The sequence below is a fragment of the Cucumis melo genome, chromosome 1, assembly GCF_025177605.1.
Source record: "Cucumis melo cultivar AY chromosome 1, USDA_Cmelo_AY_1.0, whole genome shotgun sequence".
Taxonomy (NCBI): Eukaryota; Viridiplantae; Streptophyta; class Magnoliopsida; order Cucurbitales; family Cucurbitaceae; genus Cucumis; species Cucumis melo.
Window position 1 is genome coordinate 14,629,815 of NC_066857.1, and position 15,976 is coordinate 14,645,790.

Here is a 15,976-nt window from a genome sequence, read left to right on the forward strand (position 1 = left end):
GGTAACAGACTTTTAATTTCTTCAGAGAGTCATCTAGTCTTTTCAACAGAACACTCTGCATATAGGCGTAGGTAACTCTTCCTGCATTACGACCCCAAATGCCTAATTCTTACTGTTAGTGCATGATTCTTTCTCGTCAATAAACCTCATCATGTCGTTTACTCTAACACGATAGTACTTAGGCTCAACACTTCTTTTTGCATCGCCTTGTCTTCCACCACATTCCTTTTTGCAAAGCATCTCCTATCTACGCTTAATCATCTCAATCCTTTTCATCAAGACTCCATTTTGGTTTAGAGTCTCACACTATCCAATTAACATGTACATATATCAAACGTAGAATATTATATGACCTAAACTAAAATAATAGGTACTAAGAACACAAACTATATAATTCTAACTAAAACAGTATGTACCTTAAAAACATACTAGTATAGTCTACATATTATAATAATAAACTCAATGCCAGACAACCTTTTAAATATAAAGAATTACAATATAATATTAACATATGCAAAAAAAAAAAAAAAAACTTAATGTTTTCTAGTACTACTAAATAGATATTCTAAAAATTTGTGGCTAAATTTAAAATATAAGCCTGAAAGTTTTAAACTTCAAATTGGTATTCCATAACTAAATTTAAAATTAAAAAAATATTAACAATAATATCAATTTAGACTTCGAATTTTGGGAGTTAGTATCAATTTAAACCCTAAACAAATAATTGCATCAATTTAAACCTTGAATTTTACGGGTTGTACCAATTTAAACCCCAAACTAATAGTTGTGTTATTTTAAATCATGAACTTTCATAAGTATATCAATTTAAACGATCAATTTTCATAAGTGTATCTAAATTAAGCATAATGTTGATACAATTATTTAAGTTCATGTATATAAATTAATATACCATTCCCATCTTTCAATGCCTTCACGCAGTAATGACCCTTCCCATTTTGGGTGGCTTCATCAAGCAATGTTCACATCCTATGAAAATTTATGGTTTAATTTGATATAACTATTAATTTGGGATTTAAACTGATACAACTCCAAAGTTTAAGGTTTAAACTCATACAATTATTAGTTAGAGAATTGTTGTAAATGACAAAAATACTAAAAATATTTACAAATTCTAAATTAATAATTTGAAATTTTGCTACATTTTATAAATATTTTGAACCGTGTTGTTATTTAAAATAATTTTCTTCAATTTTGGGGCAAAAAGATATTTTTAGAAAAAACTTTATGCATAATATATAGAGCCAGAAATTTTTATTTTATAATAGCTTTACATATTAAAGTTATAGTAGCCATCCACTATCCACAAATCATCTTTAAAAGATTTCATCTTTTATCTCTCACCTCTTGTTTTGTGTATTCAATTATTCATGAGGTACAAACTAAGCCTCTCAAATCCAATATTGGTGACATAAGAAAATTTTGTATTTATCATCAATTAGATTCTTATTAGATAAATTCACTATGCTTTTCATTTTGTTAATGGGAAAGTGGTCCATCCTACCCAAGCTGTATTAAAACAAATCATATAAGAGAAACAAGGATCTATTATTTATTCAATAATTTCTTTGTTTTTCTTTTAAGACAGTGGTAACAAATATTATTTGCAAAAGTACTAAACAAAAAGTATACCTCATGGGAAAAGGAAAAAAAAAAGGAAAGAAAGAAAGAACGAACGCGTCCTTATTGATAAAAGCATCAAAGAGAATAAATTTCAAGTCACGTTTATTCTTTTTAAAGACATATATATTAGACGACAACAAAAGGACTCTACAACTCGGGATCGAAACACAAAACATAGTATACAACATGGCAGCAAACACGTAAGGAGAATACCCTAAAACTCGATACATCACATAAAACAAGTCAAGAAGAAATGAAATGCAAACAAACCAAACAAAGAGAAAATAGAGGAAAAACAAAAATCAAACCAACTAAGATAGACCAGCAATATTCCCAAGCCAAGAAGTAGCATGAACATGAACAATATCAAGAAGAGTAAGCACAATCATAGAAGTATCACGAGCCCGACTCCATGCAGTCGCCAATTAAGCTCATGTCACATAAAATAAATAGCAGCAGACCGTAATGTATGTCATAATACTTATGTTTAATACCCTTACCTAACCTAACCCAACAAACCCATTGCAACTCGACCTCCCAACAAACTGTTCCGTGAGAAGACTCCATCAAAACCATAATCACACCCCACACCCGACGCCTAAAAGCACACTCAGAGAACAAACGATCCCTAGACTCAGACCTCCAACACATAATAGATACTCACTCATGCTAACTTCACCCACAACCAATACCTCATCCTCAATCTATCCTGCCAGTCAACCAAGCACAAAAGGAATGGCGAGGAATATTTCCTCAAACCAAATAAGACCCGATTAGGCTACTCTGAGATGCATAAAACACAAAGCTTTCCATGCATTCTTAACAGTAATCCGAACGAATCTCCCAACACCTCAATCCATCTATCCACCTACCCCACACGGAGGCATACAACATGGACAATCCTTGCCAACTCCAACAACTACAAAATCAATTTGAATATGAATTACCGACTTAACACGTAAAATCAACATTAGTTGACATCACTTTTAAATTAAAAGCCTCTGATTAACATATTGCACAGTCTAAAACCCTCATATTTGCTAAAGACATTTTTTTATATGACATAATAAGTTGATTCAAGGTGAGACATAAAACCCTCAACTATGTCTATAGTCATATGATATGATAATGTTGCACCCGTTCAAATTCAAAACTTATATATGAATATCATTAAATGTTTATTTGAATTAGCAAACTATATATATTGATTATTTCATCACTCTTGCATGATCAGCACCAACACTTAATTGTTTATTCAAAAGGGAATGACCTATTTCTCAACTTTGCTTCCACTAACTTCTGTTGGACCATTTTGATGACTCATCTAAAGTGGACATTGATTGTGTCATGTTATTATTTTATTATTAGACCATAACATAAATTTCAAGAGTCGACCAAAACTAACTATCCATTTGATTGTTATTCAAGGTACTATAATTCAAAACACTTCCACTAAAAGAACAAGAGAACTAAATAGTTGAAGGAAAAATGTCACATACTTTGAGCTTAAGAATATTGTTATCCCAACACAATATCTCACATGTTAATTTAGTTTCAATACCTCATAACTTCTAAAACAACTAGACAATGTTAAGCATGGGTTTAGGTTTAGGTAGTCTGAATTTAAAAAATTTATGTTTGAAATGCAAGTTTAAGGTAGCTATTCTTCAATAAAACTGTATTCCGAGTGCATGCTTTAGAAAGCATAACCATCAAGTTCATAATTTTTTAATTTTTAAAGCTTGTGTTTTGTGAAGTATTTTCTTACATTCATTCCTTGGTTAGATTTTAAATTAGTTTAAATTTGTCATTTTATTTATTTTAATATAGTTAAATCGTAAAATAAACTTTAAAAAAATTAGAAGAACATTTATTCTTTTAATTTTAAATAGAAATTTGTCTAAATTTATAATTTTAATGGATTTACGAGAAATTTTCATAAATATAATAAATCGGTAAAATATTTACGATCAAAGTAACAAAATCCATGAAGTTAGTTATTTTTAAATATAATAGGTTTATAATCTTCCCTTTTATCGTCTTTCTTCTCATCTTCCTCTGCAATTTGATTTTTTTCTTTTCATCATCTTTCTTCTCTTCCTTTTTTTTTCAAACTGTTATTGGATTCAAGATCGTGTATCAAATATAAAAGATCTATCTTTATATTTTTTTTTCAAACTGTTATTTGGTTGTTTAAGATCGTATCCTAAATATAAAAGATCTTGAAAAAATGTCATTTAGATTTGGGTAGCCAAATGTAAACGATTGTCTACAAAAAATAGTCAAATCTAGACGATCGTGTAAAAAAAATAAATGATCGTGTAGCAAAAGAATCTTGAAAAAACTATTTAGCCAAATCTAAACGATCATGTAACTAAATTAAACAATCGTATACCAAAAGAATCTTAAAAAATCGTTTAGCCAAATCTAAGCGATCGTGTAGTCAAATCTAAACGATCATGTACCAATGAATCTTAAAGAAAAAATCAAATCTAAACGATCAAATTTAAATGATCATATACTAAATAATAACAAAATCTAAACAATCGTGTACAGAGAATCTTGAAAAAAGAATCGTTTAGATTTAGATAGCTAAATCTAAACGATCGTGTACCAAATAATAGCCAAATCTAAATAATCATGTAACAAAATTTATATTTTACCGCTTTGTTATATTTTTTAAAAGACCCCTTGATTTAGGTTAATTTTCATAAACGTAACAAAACACTAAACTATTTACGGCTCATGTAACAAAGCCCATGAAGTTAGTCATTTTTTAAATATTCCAGATTTGCCCTTCCATCTTTCTTCTCCTCCTCGCCGCGATTTCTTTCATCGTCTTCCTCTTCACAGCGATTTCTTTCATCTTCTTTCTTCTTTTTTCCGCTGTGATTTCTTTCCATTGTTTTTCTTCTTTTTCTATTTTTTTTACGTCGTTTAATCTTTTCAACGTCTTTCTTCTTTTCCTCTTCTTTCTTTTACATCTTTACATCGTTTAAATTTGGGTAACCAAATCTAAACGACCGTGTATAAAAAATAGCAAAATCTAAAAGATCGTGTATAAAAAATCTTGAAAATAATCATTTAGATTGGTGTAGCCAAATGTAAACGATCGTGTAAAAAAGTAAACGATCGTTTAGTAAAAAAATAAATTATCGTGTAGACAAATCTAAACGATCATGTACCAAAAGAATTAAAAAAATCGTTTAGCCAAATCTAAACGATCGTGTACTAAGGAATTTTAAAAAAATAAACGATCGTGTAAACAAATCTAAACAATCGTGTAAGAAAAATAAACAATCGTGTATTAAAAGAATTTAAAAAAAATTGTTTGGCTAAATCTAAATGTACCAAATTTTGAAAAAAAATATTTAGATTTGGGTCCAAATCCAAAAGATCGTGTAACCAAATTTAAACGTAGCCAAATTAAATGATCATGTAACAAAATTAAACGATATAATTGAAAAAATAAATTGTAACCAAATCTAAACGATCATGTACCAAATATATTACGCGCGTTGTTGACGGCGTAATTAACGGGGCATTTTTTGTATTTTCCACGGTGGGCCTGTGAATTTTTTTCGTTTTCGAAATTGTTCTATACAGTGTAAATATTTTACCGCTTTGTTTTATTTTTCAAAAGAGCCCTTGATTTATTTATTGTATTTTGCTAGAATTTTAAATAATTTTCATAGATTTTTGTCTTAATTTAAAAAGTTATAGTTTTCCTTTTACCATAATATGCTAACTTCATGATAAACTAATATTTTAATATTAAATTCAATTATCGAAAAAATATAATTTTTTATGGAATTATATTTAAAGACTAAAAGTTAATTTTAAAAGTTGAATTTTAATTTCTATTCGTCTTCTAAGCTACTTTGTTTTCAACATTCTAATTTTTAAATTTAAAGATGATTTTAAGTCTTCGAGCTAGTTAAATTGATCGACAAAAGAATTGTAAATTTTCAAAAGGTTATTTTTATTTAAGCTCTTTTCAAAAAGTTTCTTAAAATAAAAACACAAATGTCTTTGATAACTCTTTTTTTAAAAAGTATTATTATATACAAGTTTGTTTGATTTGCTATATACTATAAAGTCGTTCTTATTAATATTTTCAAAATTGGTTAGTGACAGTTCACATTTTTAATTGATATAATTATTATTTTATGTTTTAAATTGATATAACAAAAAACTATTTTGATGTAATTTGGAATTTTTTATGAAAATTATGATTAAAACCCTTATTTTTAAGATATGATTAATTAACAAATCTCTAACTTAAAGATTGGCAAACTTTTGATATTAAATAATAAACATAGTTTTGTTATTAGGCTATGAAACTCAACTTGTAAATCAAATACATTATAATTAATATTTGAGATTTTCTCAAAAATACAACAAAGCGTGAAAATATTTACATTGTATAAAATAATTTTGAAAAAATAAAAATCCATAAGCCCACAACGTATGAAATAAAAAAAAAATACCCCTTAGTCACACACTCGTGAAAAAACAATTAAAAACGATTTTGTACTAAATCTAAATGATCTTGTACCCTCATACCTAGTCTAAAAGATATTGATACATGATCTTGAACTCTTGTACCCAGTCTAAACAATTTTGTATCCTTATACCTAGTCTAAACAATCTTGTACCCAACCTAAATGATCTTGAATACTCTTGTATTTAGTCTAAACGAGATCTTATACCCAGTTTAAACAATTTTGTATTAAATCTAAATGATCTATTAGTGATAATGATCTATCTGAGATAGACAACTGATCGTTTAGATATTGAGATGCAATCATTTAGATTCTATATCAATATCGTTTAGATCTTGTACCAAGAAGAAAAAAGAAGATGAGAGATAAAAAAGAAGGAAGAAATTATGGGAGAAGAAATGAAAAAATTGCATATAAGATGAAGTGAGAATATGAGGAAGCGAGAATATGAAGGAGAAGAAGCAATAATATGAAAAAATTAATAATACGAAGAGGAGAAATAAATCGCAAAGAAAAATAAAAAGAAGTGAATTGAAGAATGGTCTCGCAGTATTAAAAAATAACAAAGGAAAAATCTAAAATTTATGAAAAAACAACCTTGGCTTCACCACCTTTAAATTTTTATAAATATTTTTGATTTTGTTGCATTTACTAAATTAATTTAGTCTTGTGTCCGAAACAAATGTCAGCATCAAAACGTTAATTTCAATATGATTAAAACTTGTTTTTAATTACTTTTAAATTATGAGTAAGCTAAGTTTAGAAAAAGTTAATGTTGTGGATATTTAAATTATGTCAATTCTCTAATCATTTTATTAATCCTTAATAAAGCTGTTAGGTGCAGCGTTAATTCTTTGAAAAAAAACATAATAATAATAATAAAATCTGAGGACGTGAGAAAGAAACAAAAAGAAAAGCATGGCATATTCGTCATCACCTATATTATTATTTTCTTTTATTGTTCTTATTCAACTTACTTTATACAAACAATGCATTTCTTTCCAAAAAGTGTTATTAAATTATCTAAGTTGTTTTTATGTACAAAGGTCTAGTCGCTGCATAATTTTAATTAAATTTTGCCAACTTAACAATTCCATGTATTTTTTTTATATATAAATTATGATCGACTTAACTTACAACAATGGTTGAAATAGACAAAACTCAATTAAATTTGTATTATTATTACCGTTCGAAATGACACGTGGACTCTAGTCCATAAGCAAAGTTAAATTACATTGTCCCACGTTGATAATTTTGGAAGAGGTAAGTGGATATAGATACCAAAGACATGAATTAAGAATACAAAATGTGTGTCAATTTGTAAAATGATCGCACACGATCATGATATGTGATCCCGTAGGAAATGATACACAATTGTGTAAAAAATGCTTCAAATCTAAACAATTTTTGTAATTAAGTTAATATCTATCAACTTTAGGGTAAAAAAACGTAAAACACTTTTTTAAAGTATATTTTTGTATTTGTGTTTAAGGTGTAGATAATTTAGTTTGAACTATAAGATGATGTGGTTATTGTTTATATTTGTACACTAAATAAATATTTTTCTTTTCTCTATCCTTTAACAAAAATTCAAAATATTTTATCATAAATCCAAATATTTAGTATTTCAAGTGTATAGTATTGAATGTGTGTCAGCGCATATCAATTGTATCAAGTGTATATCAAATGTGTACTAAATGTATATCACGTGTGAGTGCCTATTAAAAAGGTATCAAATATATATTATTAGAATATTGAATATGTATCAAGGTTTATCAAGGTATATCAAGGTGTATCAAATGTATTAAGTGTATATCAGATGTATCACGTGGATTGATTTTTTTTTTTTTTTGTCGTCTAATTTTTTCCTTCCAATTGGAGAGAGAAAATCATTTAAATATTTAATATAATTTTTCTATTTCATTTGAAGAGAGAAAAAGACGTTTAATATGCATTTACTTTTCATGTAATATTTTACGTTAATTTTTTTATATTATATAAGATATTACATTGTTTATTTAGAAATGTTCAAACAAATATATGAAATATATATACCGGTGAGTATATTTGATATGGACTCGAATATAACTAGTTTTACAAAAACTCAATGCCTTTATTAATATAAATTTATTATGGTTTACTAGAAAGAAGAGAAAAATACATTTAATATACTATATTTTCATTTTTAATTGGAGAGTGAAAAGACATTTAATATAAAAAAATTTCATTTTTATTTGGAGAGAAAAACTCACATAATATGATCTTATTTTCCATTTCGTTTGTTATCTTGATCATTATTGATATTATGTAAAATATTTCATTGTTTAATTGATAATATTCAAACAAATACATGAAAGGTGTTTTTTTAAAAATATAAAAAAACAGCAAAATATTTACACTCCATAGAACAATTTTAAAAATGAAAAAAAGGTCAGAGTCTCACCGTGTAAAATACAAAAAAAATGCTCCGTCAACTACGCTATCAATAACGCGCGCGTAATATATTTGTGATTTATACACGATCGTTTAGATATGGTTCAATATATATGCGATCGTTTAGATATGGTTCAATATATACGCGATTGTTTTGTATTGGATTCCCAATCATTCCAACCTCACACAAATTCAAGTGTCCAACTTGTGAAATACCGTCGCAATTATTAATTATAAAAAGAGATACCCAATAAAATTGAAATAGGAAATTAGTTCAAAAAGGTAAAGAAGGCAGTGGGCCAACTGAAAGGGCCCATTAGAAATGGCACGCGGCATATCAATACAAACCCTAATATTCAAACGAGACTCTCTCTCGCTGAATCATTTCTTCTTCTTCTTCTTCTTCTTCTTCTTCTTCTTCTTCTTCTTACTCACTCTCTGAGTTGCACTCTCTTTTCAATACACTTTCATTTTCACCACATATCTCATACTCACTCAATCCTCTCACCCCTTTCTTTCTCCTTTTCTCATTCCTCCCCCCCTCCTCTCTCTCTCTCTCTGTCTCTGACGCCTTCGCCATTTCTGTTCTAAGCTCTTGGAAGCGGGGCTGAGAGATGGGTTACTGTTTGATTCCCTCTCAATCTCTCACTGCCAAATCCTTTTCGTCTCCATCCTCCTCCATTTCTCGTTTTTCCGCTTCCTCTTTCTCCAATCCCACCCTTGCCAGCTTTTTTACTTACACTACGAGACTTGGATCATCTTCGCTCAACATTCACCCATGCCACCACCGTCTTTCTCCGTTTGGGAAGCTGTACACCCAAAAGGGGTTAGTTCGATGTCTGAAAAATGATGAGAAGCCGATCAAAGAGGCTAAAGCTGGGAAAATTGGGAAGAGAACTGATTTGAAGAAGATTATGATTCTTGGTGCCGGTCCCATTGTGATTGGGCAGGCTTGTGAGTTTGATTATTCTGGTACTCAAGCTTGCAAGGCCTTGAAAGAAGAGGGTTATGAAGTTGTATTGATTAACTCCAATCCGGCTACGATCATGACGGACCCGGAATTGGCTGATAGAACTTATGTTACTCCCATGACACCGGAACTTGTCGAGAAAGTTCTTGAGAAGGAACGACCTGATGCTCTCTTGCCCACTATGGGTGGCCAGACTGCGTTAAATTTGGCGGTTGCTTTAGCTGAAAGTGGTGCTCTGGAGAAATATGGGATTGAGTTGATTGGAGCCAAGCTTGGTGCGATAAAGAAAGCTGAAGATAGGGAGTTGTTTAAACAGGCTATGAAGAATATTGGGATTAAGACACCACCTTCCGGGATTGGGACTACGCTTGAGGAATGTATTGAAATTGCTGGTGAGATTGGAGAATTCCCTTTGATCATTAGACCTGCTTTTACGTTGGGGGGAACTGGAGGTGGGATTGCCTACAATAAGGAGGAATTTGAGTCTATTTGTAAGGCAGGTTTAGCGGCGAGTTTGACGTCCCAAGTTCTGGTGGAGAAATCTTTGCTGGGTTGGAAGGAGTACGAGCTTGAGGTCATGAGGGATCTTGCTGATAACGTGGTGATCATTTGCTCCATTGAGAATATTGATCCCATGGGAGTTCATACTGGGGATTCCATAACAGTGGCACCTGCTCAAACTTTGACTGACAAGGAATATCAGCGGCTGAGAGATTATTCCATTGCTATTATTAGGGAAATTGGTGTTGAGTGTGGTGGTTCGAATGTGCAATTTGCTGTCAATCCAGCTGATGGTGAGGTGATGGTGATTGAAATGAATCCGAGAGTTTCAAGGTCCTCTGCTTTGGCTTCCAAGGCTACGGGTTTTCCAATAGCAAAGATGGCAGCAAAATTGTCTGTAGGTTATTCATTGGATCAGATTCCCAATGACATAACCAAGAAAACGCCTGCTAGTTTTGAGCCTTCAATTGATTACGTGGTGACAAAGGCAAGTTTTCTTTTTATTCCTACTTTTTACTTGAAATTTGTTTGCTATCTTTTCTGTGGTTTTGGAATTGAAATTAATGGGATATTGGTCCATGGATTAAACTATGTACACAAGACATATGATACTGGAAAGTTTAGGATGATTGTGACGGGTGAATTGTGATTCATTTTAAACTTCAGCTCTGTCCAAGTACATACTTCTACCTAGATTGGAAAACAATTGGTTGAGCTGTTTCGTTGTGTAATTAACTTGTAGAAACAGAGTTTGTGTATTCCAAGTCTTAATTAGTTAGTTGGTTTATACAAAATCCTAATTTGTATGGTTTTAAAAATATTGAGCATATTTTAGAGGGAATTTTGAATATAATATTCTTCGTTGTCTACGGTAACCAATTTCCTTCGATATTTTTGTCTTCCTTAATTTTCAACACATTCATTTTAAGAAAGTTTGATATATGTATCTAAAAAACAATTAATATATGTATATGATTAATACAGCATTCCTATATCTTCTTGTCAGCTTACTTGATGACAATTGATACTTTATACGTGTTTTCATCTTCAATACTAGTGACTCTGGTTTCTACATACATCTATGTCTCTCTTCTTCCTTATAATAAGTTGTTTTTGCATTTTTTTGTTGTTGCAGATTCCTAGATTTGCTTTTGAAAAGTTCCCAGGTTCTCAACCAATATTGACAACTCAGATGAAATCAGTTGGTGAAGCTATGGCTCTTGGCCGCACTTTCCAAGAATCCTTTCAAAAAGCTGTAAGATCATTGGAATGTGGCTACTCTGGATGGGGTTGTGAACCCATTAAACAACTTGATTGGGATTGGGAACAATTGAAGTATAGCCTTCGAGTTCCTAATCCAGATCGCATTCATGCTGTATATGCTGCAATGAAGAAGGGGATGAAACTGGATGACATTCACGAGCTGAGTTATATTGACAAGTGGTTTCTTACTCAGTTAAAGGAGTTGGTGGATGTCGAGCAATACCTCTTGGCTCAAAGCTTATCGAATCTGACAAAGGAGGATTTCTATGAAGTGAAAAAGAGAGGTTTTAGTGATAAGCAAATAGCATTTGCCACTAAATCAACTGAGAAGGAGGTGCGCTCCAAGAGAATATCTTTGGGTGTCCTCCCAGCTTATAAGCGGGTGGATACATGTGCTGCAGAATTTGAGGCAAATACCCCTTATATGTATTCTTCTTATGATTTTGAATGTGAATCAGCCCCAACTCAAAAGAAAAAGGTCTTGATATTGGGTGGTGGTCCGAACCGTATTGGTCAGGGTATTGAATTTGACTACTGTTGCTGTCATACTTCGTTTGCTCTACAGGTTTGTGTTCTTTTAAATATTTGAAACGTGCATATGAATTAATTGGTAACAGCTTATGAAGCTTATCTTCCAACATTTTTCAGTATAACCTCATGTTAACCATATTTAGTGGTCGTTAGTAATCTAGAGTGACATATTGACTTGATTCCATCTGATGCAATCTTAACTTATTAGGTTCTTATGATTAATATTGTAAGCACTGTGCTGCATGTCATACTTTTATCGTGTACTATTGATAATGATTCTTAAAACCTAGCTTGTAACAACTTCTTGTCTTTACAGGATGCTGGGTATGAGACAATCATGATGAACTCAAATCCTGAAACAGTATCAACTGATTATGATACAAGTGATCGGCTGTACTTTGAACCCTTGACGGTTGAAGATGTTTTTAACGTTATTGATTTAGAACGTCCAGACGGCATCATTGTGCAATTCGGAGGTCAAACACCTTTGAAATTGGCTCTTCCAATACAGCGGTATTTAGATGAAAACAAGCTCATATCTGCCAGTGGCGATGGACATGTTCGCATATGGGGCACTTCTCCAGATTCTATAGATGCGGCTGAAGACAGAGAAAGGTTCAATGCAATCCTTAACGAGTTGAAGATAGAGCAACCAAGAGGGGGCATTGCCAAGAGTGAAGCAGATGCACTCTCCATTGCCAAGGATATAGGATACCCAGTTGTTGTCCGACCTTCTTATGTTCTAGGTGGTCGGGCAATGGAAATTGTGTATAGTGATGATAAACTAGTGACTTACCTTGAAAATGCTGTGGAAGTGGATCCAGAACGTCCAGTATTAGTCGACAAATATCTATCAGATGCTATTGAAATTGATGTTGATGCATTAGCTGATTCACATGGGAATGTGACAATTGGTGGGATAATGGAGCATATAGAGTTGGCCGGTGTTCATTCGGGTGACTCTGCCTGTTCACTCCCAACAAAAACAATTCCATCATCTTGCCTCGAAACTATCAGGAATTGGACAACAAAGTTGGCAAAGAGGCTAAATGTCTGTGGGCTAATGAACTGTCAGTACGCAATCACTATGGCAGGGGAGGTTTTCTTGCTCGAGGCCAATCCTCGTGCTTCCCGTACGGTCCCATTTGTATCTAAAGCCATTGGGCATCCATTGGCTAAGTATGCTTCGCTTGTTATGTCCGGGAAGTCTCTATATGAGCTTGGCTTCACCAAGGAGGTCATCCCCAAACACGTGTCTGTGAAGGAAGCTGTCCTTCCTTTTGAGAAGTTCCAAGGCAGCGATGTGCTATTAGGGCCTGAGATGAGAAGCACCGGTGAGGTTATGGGTCTTGATTTTCAGTTTCCTATTGCATTTGCTAAAGCTCAAATTGCTGCCGGGAATAAGTTACCACTTTCTGGAACTCTGTTCCTAAGTTTGAATGACTTGACAAAGCTCCATCTTTCCAAAATAGCCAAGGCATTTTTAGAGCTTGGATTCAACATCACTGCAACTTCTGGAACTGCCCACGTTCTTGAAATGGAAGGCCTTCCTGTTGAACGAGTTTTGAAGCTACACGAGGGGCGGCCTCATGCTGGTGACATACTTGCTAATGGGCAAATTCAGTTGATGATAATCACTAGTTCTGGCGATGATCTTGATCAGATTGATGGACGCCATCTGAGGAGAATGGCTCTTGCATACAAAGTACCTATAATAACGACGGTTGCTGGAGCGTTGGCAACTGCCGAAGCCATAAAGAGCCTGAAGGCAAGTTCGGTTTCAATGATCCCTCTTCAGGACTTCTTTGTTGAGACTAAAAGTGGGAGTCAAAAGGACTTGCAGTCAGCCTCTATATGATTCCGCTGTATATACATTCGTAAGTTCTTATACTTCTAACAATTTTCGTCCAAGTTTATGTCTAATTAGTACCATAACTTCAATAAATCTCTAATAAGTCTTTAAGCTTTAAAAATGTGTAACAGTTTCTCAACTTTTCAATTTGTGTCCAAATACATCTTTTGACATATTTGAAATTTCAAAATTTGTTTAGTAGGTCCATGACGTTTAAAATATGTTGTATAGGAGATCTATTTGAAACAACTTACCAAAAAAGTTTAAGTTTAGGGACCTATTAGTTACCGTAATTTAACCTACGAGGTACGATTTGTTTGGCCTGGCTTCTGATTTTTCCGTTTGGCCTTCTGTTTTTCCCAGGTTCTCAAGCTTTGCCAGTCGTATATAAGCTTACCATGACAAATTTTACAAGCAACGATGGCTGTTTTGGTTTGGATTTAAAACTTGTAATATAAATAACTTTTTATAATTTGTATAACTATATTTAATGTTGTCGGTATGTTCCCACATCAAGGCTCTGGAGAAATATCTTTCAAATGTCTCCATTTTAGGGCATGGCATCAATGGCATTGGTGCCTAATCATCCACATCAATGGGAAGATATGAATCTACTTTCCCCCTTGATTGTGAAGGAGTCTCCATGTACGAATGCTTTGGACAAACATTTTCAAATAAGAATCAAAGAGTTAAGGTATTAACTTGGATTATCATTCACTGCCATATCTTTTCCTCCGTTGTTTCCAGTTTTATTCTCCTTTCTGATCTGCTGTTTTCCCTTTTTGCAATATGATAGATGGAATGGAATGGATCTTTCTTTTTCCTTTGCTGCATAAGAATTGGATATGATATTCCTATAGATATTTTCACATTCTTTGGATTTGATATTGACCGACTCTTCCATTATATTGTAAAAATCTAATGAAATATTTTTAAAATAGTAACCATATGTAAAGTAACTTATGTGATCATAATATTAGTTATTATTATTATTTGTCCTTAAGCCAATCTGGATCCAATCCCAGCTACTCGACATTTTATAGCTATTCAACATTTTATTTTGCATACTAGTTAAAATTTGTGGTTAAATTTTGATGGATTTCAAAATTCTTGGTGAAGTTGAATATTGAATGAGTATATATCGGAAAAAATGTACTTGTAGTCTCTCAATTTTGAACTTGATTTTATTTGGGTTTTAGGATACATTTTAGAGTTTGCAAAATAATTCTAAGTCCAGTATAATCTTTTGCCTTATGCATCGTACCTTCCATCTCCTTTGACTTCTTTCACTTTAGTTTATTGTTGCTTACTTGTTTTTTATCTACAAACCTAAATCACGACATTAAAGGTTCTGTTTAATAGCCATGTTGTTTTTTGTTTTTTTTTTAAAAAATTGACTATCTATTTTTTCTATGTCTTGCAAATGATTGGAAATTTTTTATAAAATGTACTAAACTACTAAAATATTTATGAATGATCTATAAAATTAGCAATTTTTTAAATATTTCAAGTTTTGTCTTTTTATTTTTCTTTCTTTACTCTACGTCGTTAATCAAATCAAATTTAAATGATACAAATCTAAACGATCGTGTAACTTAATTAATTAAACGATCATGTAACCAAATTAAATGATAGAATTAAAAAATAAATCGTTTAGATTTTGCCAAATCTAAATGAGCAAATCTAAACGATCTTGTACCAAACAATAGTCAAATCTAAACGATCTTGTACCAAATATATTGTTAACGGACAGTGTAAATATTTTGTTGTTATATTTTTTAAAAGGCCTTCTTAAATATAATTATTGACTTTTTAGTCAAATTTCAAATTATATATATATATATATATATATATATATATATATATTTTCATTTTTAAACTTTGACTTGATTTTTCAACCATAATATAGGTAACAAAGAAAAAAAAAAGATAGAGGTTGAAAGTGTCTATAGGTTCAATTTTCGTAAACAAATACAAAAACGAAATGGTTATGAAAATTTGAGTTAATTAGCCTAAGTTTATTGTAACGACCCAACTTTCTGGACTAAGCTGAAGTCACTACTCAGTACTAAGACTCGACTACAAAACACACAAACTCACAAAGGACCGGTTACGATTCATTAAAAACGTTTAGAAATATTACAAAAGCAGTTTCGGGCCCTGTTTTAAATCATAGTCACGAGAGTTTCAAATACAATACTCAAATCATCGAACACAAAATCATAAAACCAAATATTCTAAACATGACTCGATCCAACAAGGAAAAATAACGAATAACAA

At 31.7% G+C, this 15,976-nt stretch overlaps 1 protein-coding gene across 3 annotated transcripts; it reads left to right on the forward strand.

Annotated features, from left to right (window-relative positions):
* Positions 1–8,904: 8,904 nt before the first annotated feature.
* LOC103490184 (carbamoyl-phosphate synthase large chain, chloroplastic) lies at positions 8,905–14,532 on the forward strand. Of its 3 annotated transcripts, XR_007823528.1 has the most exons (5): positions 8,949–10,537; positions 11,186–11,878; positions 12,161–13,721; positions 14,060–14,390; positions 14,493–14,532. XR_007823528.1 is itself a non-coding variant. In XM_008449573.2 (4 exons), exons 1-3 carry the CDS (start codon positions 9,194–9,196, stop codon positions 13,700–13,702), a joined length of 3,579 nt encoding a protein of 1,192 aa, XP_008447795.1. In that variant the 5' UTR covers positions 8,905–9,193; the 3' UTR covers positions 13,703–13,721; positions 14,060–14,413. The 3 variants fall into 3 exon arrangements, 2 of the variants coding, with proteins under 2 accessions (XP_008447795.1, XP_050945738.1); XM_008449573.2 differs by lacking the exon at positions 14,493–14,532 and having other exon boundaries at positions 8,905–10,537; positions 14,060–14,413; XM_051089781.1 differs by lacking the exons at positions 14,060–14,390; positions 14,493–14,532 and having other exon boundaries at positions 12,161–13,894.
* Positions 14,533–15,976: the final 1,444 nt, after the last annotated feature.

Bases quoted from the DNA above. Each gene is read 5' to 3' on its own strand.
- LOC103490184 (XM_008449573.2), top strand. From the start codon at position 9,194: ATGGGTTACTGTTTGATTCCCTCTCAATCTCTCACTGCCAAATCCTTT. The intron at 10,538-11,185 runs GCAAGTTTTCTT...TTGTTGTTGCAG, and splicing joins TTGATTACGTGGTGACAAAG to ATTCCTAGATTTGCTTTTGA. The intron at 11,879-12,160 runs GTTTGTGTTCTT...TTGTCTTTACAG, and splicing joins ATACTTCGTTTGCTCTACAG to GATGCTGGGTATGAGACAAT.